This window comes from Brienomyrus brachyistius, unplaced genomic scaffold (genome assembly GCF_023856365.1).
Source record: "Brienomyrus brachyistius isolate T26 unplaced genomic scaffold, BBRACH_0.4 scaffold80, whole genome shotgun sequence".
Classification (NCBI taxonomy): Eukaryota; Metazoa; Chordata; class Actinopteri; order Osteoglossiformes; family Mormyridae; genus Brienomyrus; species Brienomyrus brachyistius.
This window is the reverse complement of record NW_026042355.1, coordinates 132,409-140,465: the sequence shown is the minus strand read 5'-3', so window position 1 is coordinate 140,465 and position 8,057 is coordinate 132,409. Positions and strand designations below refer to the sequence as shown.

At 44.7% G+C, this 8,057-nt stretch overlaps 1 protein-coding gene across 1 annotated transcript; it reads left to right on the top strand.

The window, feature by feature from the left end:
- The first annotated feature begins 833 nt into the window (after nt 1-833).
- LOC125726934 (uncharacterized) lies at nt 834-4,926 on the top strand. Its single transcript, XM_049003412.1, has 6 exons — nt 834-933; nt 1,036-1,073; nt 1,163-1,267; nt 1,350-1,675; nt 4,509-4,715; nt 4,909-4,926. Exons 1-6 carry the CDS (start codon nt 914-916, stop codon nt 4,924-4,926), a joined length of 714 nt encoding a protein of 237 aa, XP_048859369.1. The 5' UTR covers nt 834-913.
- The last annotated feature ends 3,131 nt before the right edge of the window (nt 4,927-8,057 follow it).

Here is an 8,057-nt window from a genome sequence, read left to right as displayed (position 1 = left end):
GAGCATTTTCGACAGCAATAATCAAAGAATAACGCGGTTAATTCTTGTTTAAGCGAGCGCATGCGCGTAGATCCACACAGCATTTCCTTTATTGAGCCAACTCGTTGCGTCAAGCAACTGTCAAATGGCGAACAATTGTCGCTGGACCAAGAATTCATGCATCTACCTTTGCAATGCAACTACCTTTTTTTCGGGTCGACAGGCAATACTTGGCAATACCGTTAAGCAGGGGTTAGCTCATCAGAACAGCAGGATGTTGTGTAGGAACGGCTGAAACTTAGGCAGCAACAAATTCTTTCGTTATAGCGTTATTTTAAATTTGTATGGGTGTGATATATGCCATTTATGCAATGAGGTGGAATTAAACAACAGGGGATCCGACTGGTTCCACAAACAGCCGCACCACTAATGTGTTAAACAACGAATAAAAAACCATTAATTACACATGCTTACGTATAAAATATATAAAAGTTTAGGGAATAAAGAACACGACAAACAGCCGCACCACTAAACAAGGAATAAAAAACGATCATTACCACAAATTATGATATTTAAGTATAAAAATAAATAAGTTGAGGACTAAAGCAGTCGACAAACTACCCCGTAAACAAGGATTAATGAATAAAATTATTTCAATGTGGCTAAAGTAGACGTACGCGATTATTTAATAGGGGGGGGGGGGGGCAAAAGCACATTTAAAAAATTGGCAATAACTCGAACGGCGGTAAAGACGGGTCGCTAGCGCCACCCTGTGTCCACAGCATGTGGCCCCCACAGCGGGGAAGGGGCGGTCCACCCCCCCCCCCCCCCCCCCCCAAAAAAAAAAAGTTTCCCCTATATTAAGGGCGACGCTGTCGACCAAAAATACAGAAGAACTTGAAACGTTATCGACGATCAGCTCACGACGCCAAAGATGGAAATGACAAACTGGAGGTATGTTAAATTTCTTTCGCCATACTTTAAAATTGTTTGAATTGTCGCTATTGTGAAAACATTTGCGATTACTTTTGACCAAGAATTTTCCACGGTGTCAAGCCCGAGTAAGCCCCGTGAAGCAGAGGATTGGAATAGCGGTAAGTTAATATCAATGATAAGCACATCAATGGATTTACTGTTTTAAAAAATTGTGGAAAGACTGAAAGTTTTATGTTCACTGTCGCAGATAAGGACGCCGACCTGTTAAGCACGCCGACGGTTATTTTCAGAGATAATCGTGAAGGGACTGTCCACGGACAACATAAGCGGAAAAGAACGGATAGTTTTAACGGTACGTGGAACAATACCCGCATCGTGGATTTTTGTGTATGAAATGCTTAAAGACTGATTTTTGTCCTTCTCTTCCCCCCAAGACACTGCCGATGATGAATTGTTGATCGCTGCGGCTGAAAAAATTGAAGCGGGTCTAGCGACGGCAGAAACTTCAACCGACGGCGCTCAGAGCGAACCTGAAGAACAGTTGGAATCTACGCCGCCGGGTACTCCTACTACAGGGGTTGTGACCCCGGACCAAGGGTTCCCAGCAAGCGGTGATCCAGCGACCACATCCCGGGCCTTATCGGGGCCCCTGCAGAGGACGCAAGATTGGGATATTGACCAATTAACACCTTGGCAGTGGCCGGTTGCGAGCTCCCTGGACGGCGCTGTATCCCGGGCTGAGAGGCTGAAGGGGCTCAAGGTAGCTTTTTTCCTTTTTCAGGATCAAATGTGTGATTTTTTGGCGGATTTGTCTGATCAGATATAAAGAATAAGCACAGACATGGCAGAAAACTGGCGGCATTGGAGTTTTGACGGGGGTAGAAGCATGCATATAAATGATGACGATGGTGAAACGCCGCTGAACCCCGATCTGCTTCGGCTGATTGATGAACTGAATGACGGACCAACGGCTGAAATTAACCCCTACATGCTCGCCTTAATAAATGATTTAAATGAGAATGGTGCTCATGAAGCTGTTGAGGATATGGACTATGTTAATATGGGAGACGCTATAGACGATGTAGACGGGTGGCTACCAAATGCTCATGTGTCTATGAATGTGGAAATGGCTGACGACCACGCGGCTGACAGCGGACCAGACAACGATGTGCAAATGCTTGACGCTGATGACGGATCGGCCATGTACGCTGAACTGCATCAGATGATTGCTGAACTGAATGGTGAGCAACCGGGTGAATTTAACCCCATTTTACAAAACTTCTTAAATGATTTAAATGATGATGAAGATGGAGCGGCGGGGGACCCTGAAATTATGGACATTGATAATGGGGAACAACAACATGGTGGGGGCGCAGCTGATGGTGATGTTAATGTAATACGCAGACCACAGTTTAACAACACTGAAATAAGGCAACGCTTTCATTTTGAGGGGATTGAGCATGAGGACATAGTAGATGTCTACAGGTCTGTTATACAGACATTCCAAAATTTGGTGGACAGAGTGAACGCTTTAGCGGGGCCTGGGGATATCATACAGGTGGAACTGCAGGGCGATTCAGTGACTAATGACACAGCTATACATGTTCGAGGCGAGATCGATCTAAATGATCTGCTATCGATGGTAGACAACCTTACACAGAGTAATGCCGAGGTTTTTAGCGATGAAACGCTGGAGCTGGTCGTGCAGATTATTCATAATCGAAATGGTGGCGCGGGCAATCGGCAGAAATTAACAAAGCTGTTAAGGTCTGAAATTTTGCAAAAGAAGCTCAGTTGTCTTATTGTTTCTGAAAACTCTGGAAATAATCTGTGCTTTGCTTACTGCGTAGTCCGCCTCTTAAACCCTGACATGTCACATGAGATTGCTGAGATAGAAGCTAAACGTTTGCAGGAATCAGTCGGTCTAACTGTGGCCGACATGGTTTCATTCTCAAACATAGCAGAGTTTGAGCGAATGCTTGGGGTCAAAATTGTGGTGTGGTACCGCTGTGACAAGTCTGACATTTTTAAGAAATTTCAGACAAACCCCGAACCTCGTAATAAAACAATCTTTCTGTACCTTCAAGATCAGCATTATTTTGGTATAAAAAGCTTGAGTGCGTTTTTTGGGGAATCGTACATCTGTGATTACTGTTACGCCTCATTCAGTGTTAAAGCACACCACAAATGTGAGTATTACTGCAACGTGTGTCTCAGTCCCGAATGCCATAAGCACCGCAGACAGTACATACATTGTGATGACTGTGGGTCGTTCTGTCGATCGCGGTATTGCTTCGATCAGCACAAAATCGCAAAACAGCAACCAGGCGGGGGCAGTGTACACAGCTTATGTGACACTGTCAAGTATTGTGACAAGTGTTGCCGACGGTACCCCCGTCACTAAAAATAATCGAAAGGCTCATAAATGTAAACCAAATACCAGATGCGCTTTTTGTAAGGAGGACTTGACACCTGACTGTGCGCATCAGTGTTTTATTGAGCCAGTAAAGACTGAGGAGTTGACAGACCGCTATGTATTTTACGACTTTGAATGTAGACAAGATGAGGGGACGCACATTGCTAATTACATCTGCTGCATTGACTTTGAGGGCAATTGTTGGACCGCTAAGGGGGATGGTTGTGTGGCGGAATTTTTCAAAAAGTACCGCAACCGTAAATACAAGGGGTACACATTTATAGCGCACAACTCTAAAGGCTATGACAGTTACCTGCTCATGAAATATTTAGTTGAAAATGGCATCACCCCCCACATCATCACACAGGGCAGCAAACTTCTCTGTGTGACAGACGAGGACTTTAGCCAAAGATACATTGACTCCCTCTGCTTTCTGCCCATGAAGCTGAGCGCATTCCCCGCCGCTTTGGGTTTTGAGAGCGAAAAGAAGGGCTATTTCCCACATTTTTGGAATACCGTAGAAAATCAAAATTACATCGGTCCCTACCCGCCACCAGAGGCATACGGTGTGCAAACCATGATGGAGAAGGACAAGAGAGAGTTTATGGAGTGGTACGGTACTATTGCGGGCGAGGTGTTTGACTTTAGAAAAGAAATGGCAGAATACTGTAAAAATGATGTTGTCATCTTGAGAGAGGGCTGTCTCAGGTTCAGGGGTGAGATTATAAACAGCTGTAATCTAGACCCTTTTCAATGTGTCACCATAGCCTCTGTGTGCATGAAACAGTTTTGCATGAGCTTTTTGCCTGAAAATACCGTCGCGCTGACAACTCCAGATAATTACATCAAGCGACAAAAGGCATACTCCACGCCATCTATCCAGTGGCTGGAATACATAGCACATAGCGAAAAACTAGAGATACAGCACGCGCTCTGTAGAGGGGAGGTGAAAATGGGTCCCTACTACCTCGACGGCTATGCCGAAATCGACGGGGTTCGTACGGCGTACGAATTTGCTGGGTGTTTTTTTCATGGCTGCCCAGAATGCTTTGATTCTAACACACTTAACCCCGTAACAAAACTTCGTTTTGGGGACATGCATCAGCAGTTTCAGGATAAAATATTTGCCCTTAAACACACGTACAACCTCAATGTACATGTTATTTGGGAACACCAGTGGGACAAAATGAAGGCTGAAAATGCAAGTGTACAGGCGTTCTTGAGGGAATTTGACTTTCCAGAGCGCATCGATCCTCGGGACGCTCTGTTTGGCGGCAGAACTAACGCCTTGCAATTGCACTACAAAGCAGAGGGCGACGAGCGTATAGATTATTACGACTTCACGAGCCTTTATCCCTCTGTCAACAAGTTTAAGGAGTACCCGGTAGGACACCCCGTGGTCATTTACCGCGATTTTGACAGTGTGGAAAACTATTTTGGGTTGATCAAAGCCAAGGTTTACCCACCGAGAGGTCTTTACCTGCCGGTTCTGCCTTACAGGTCCGGCGGTAAACTCATGTTCACACTTTGCAGAACATGCTGTGAAACTGAGACGCAGGGGGTCTGCAATCATTCAGATGAGCAGAGAGCTCTGAGCGGTACGTGGTGCAGTGTCGAAATCAACAAGGCTGTTGAAAAGGGCTACAAAATTGCCAAGATTTACGAGGTCTGGCATTTCCCCGACAGGACAGACACACTCTTTGCTGACTATATTAACACCCATTTAAAGGGAAAACAGGAGGCTTCGGGCTATCCCTCTTGGGTAAAGAGTGCTGAGGATAAAGAGAGATACATTCAGACCTACTTTGAGAAGGAGGGCATCCGCTTGAACCCCGAAAACATCGGGGTGAACAAAGTAAAACGCCAAATTTCCAAATTGTTTTTAAACAGTCTTTGGGGAAAATTTGGACAGAGGATAAATCAGGCAAGTACGACGCTCATCAAAGACCCCGATGAGTTTCTCATGTTCATTTTTTCAAAGCTGGTCAATGTGTCTCACTTTTCCTTTTTGAATGACAATGTGGCAATGGTCCAATGGCGGAACATAAAAGGGTTCCCTAACATGCCGCGGCACGTCAACACGTTTATTGCGGCGTTCACTACCGCGTATGCAAGGCTCGAGCTGTACAACCTCATGGACCGCTTGGGGAGGCGTACGCTGTACCATGATACAGACTCTGTCATTTTTGTCAGCAAGCCGGGGGACTGGATGCCACCTTTGGGTGACTTTCTCGGTGAGCTGACAAGCGAGTTGGACCCAGATGATCACATTGTGGAATTTGTTTCAGGGGGTCCCAAAACTTATGGGTACAGAACCGCAAAAAGTAAAACAAACTTGAAAGTTAAGGGAATAACGCTGCACAACACCAATTCGAAAGTTGTCAACATCGCATCCCTCACAGAGTTAGTTCACGATTTTGTGAGTAACCCACGTGACCCCCCTCGAGAGATCAGGACATCTACGCAGCAAATCTTGAGGGATAAAAGGGGGTTCCTTTTGAAAACTAAGACAGTCAACAAGTGTTTCAAGGTTGTGTACACCAAGCGGCAGCTACTGCCTGACTATTCCACACTGCCTTATGGCTTCTAGTGACGGGTTCGACAATAGGCTTCAGCACCCATTCTCGTGCATTTTATCGGGACCGAGCAACTGTGGCAAGTCTTATTTCATTAAAAGACTGCTTGAGAATGTGGATTGTACATTGTCCAGAGTGCCTGAAAACGTCGTATGGTGCTATTCTTGCTGGCAACCATTGTATGATGATTTGTTGTGCAAAATAAAAAATATTAAATTTGTGGAAGGAATCCCAGAGTCTCTGTGTGACGACGAACTTTTACCATCAAATAAAATTAATTTGATCATCATTGACGACCTTATGGAAAAAGCCAGCGATAACGGCGAGGTGGAAAAAGCTTTTACCAAGTACACGCATCACAGAAATCTAAGCGTCATATATCTGGTGCAGAATCTTTTCTTCCAAGGTAAGAAGAGCCGGACCATCAATCTCAACGCTAATTATATAGTATTATTTAAAAACCCCCGAGATAAATTACAGACGAGTGTATTGGCAAGGCAGATGTACCCGCAGCATTCAAAATTTTTTCTAGAAGCTTTCGAAGACGCTACAAAAGTCCCTTACGGATATCTGTTGGTGGATTTAAAAGCCGTGACACCCGAGGACTGTAGGCTCAGAACAGGAATGCTTCCACCCGAGTGGCCGGCTGCTTACGTGCTCAAGAAAAAATAATAATGTCGGCTCGTATAAAAAGAAACTGGAGTGACCTGAAAGCTTTATTTGACAGTAACGCCAGACAGAGAAAGAAAATTTTAAAGACGGCATCTCCGGGTTTGCTGAACACTCTTTGTGAAATAGCTTTGAACGTGCTGTGCGGCAAGATCCCGCTAACCAAAGCCCAGATTGTACAACTAAAAAAGCAAAAGAGCGGCATTAAACTATTGGCAAACAAACGGACATCGTTTAAAAAAAAGAAGAAGGCTATTATACAGACCGGTGGGGGATTCATTCTACCCCTGCTAAGTGTCGCCATACCGTTTCTCACCAGTCTTTTTCAACGGAGCTAAGTAAATGGAACACGCTAGGAAAATGTATCTAGTTCCTAAGGCTCAGCTTGAAAAACTGCATAATGCCACATCTCCTAAAGACACGATAAGACAGACTGCCGAAAGCGAATTGGACATTGCAATGCGCAACATTTTATCAAGAACGGATGTTGCTGACCACGAAAAGGTCCGCTTGTACACAGAGGTGCTACAGAGATATTTGACTTTGGCCAGGCAAGGTGATAATGAGCCCTTATCTTTAACACTTCCTCCTGAAGACCCCGTAATAGATAATGCTGTGGCGGCACGTGCCACCGTTGCTGGGGATTCCATTATGGACGAAGTCATTAAAAATGTTGCTTCGCGTAACAAGAAAAAGGCTGAATATATAATGGGTAAAATGCATGAAAACTCTGCTGTCACTGCGTGGAATCCGCGCGGGGAGTTTGTTTTTAATGGTACAACTATCGCTGGATCACACATGCTCGATTTGCTTAAAAACATTACCAACCCGCATAACGTGAACGAGGGGAGAAGGCCTGTGGGGTGGGGAGAATTTCTACAAGGCCTGGCTAGACTCAACATGCCTTGCACCCTCATACCTAACCAAGATGTTGGACGTCTCATAGAGTCGATCAAGAACAAGCCCCGCACCGAGGAGCGGCGTGACGGGACACCCCGAGATGGTCGGTCACCGCGAACCCCACGGAAATTCTTAAGACCCGACTGGCTTGTGTTTTAAAATGCTTTTGTACTTACTTAATTAAAACACTCAAACGTGATATTTTGTCTTTGTGTTTTTTTATTTGTCATGCACAATCTTTTTCAAAGCCTTACAACATCTCACCATCTGCATTTTGGTAAACATATTTTTCACACGATTGATATATTTAAATTTAGAAACAAAATGAGAAACCATAGCATCGTTCTTTTTTAAATCATTGCTATAAAACGATAGAATTTTGCAAAAAGAAAAGCCTCTACAGCGGTTAATTAAATAAAAAATGCAATGTTGTCCACACGTCACACTGAGATCGCTTTGAAGCTGCTTCGCGTTGCAAACGAGACGGTCACAGTGCCTTGTCATAAAAGCGTTTATGGTCCTCGGAAAGCTGGGGTGATCCGGAGGATTTCCGTACGAGTCGAAAAACTCTGCGGTGCTGT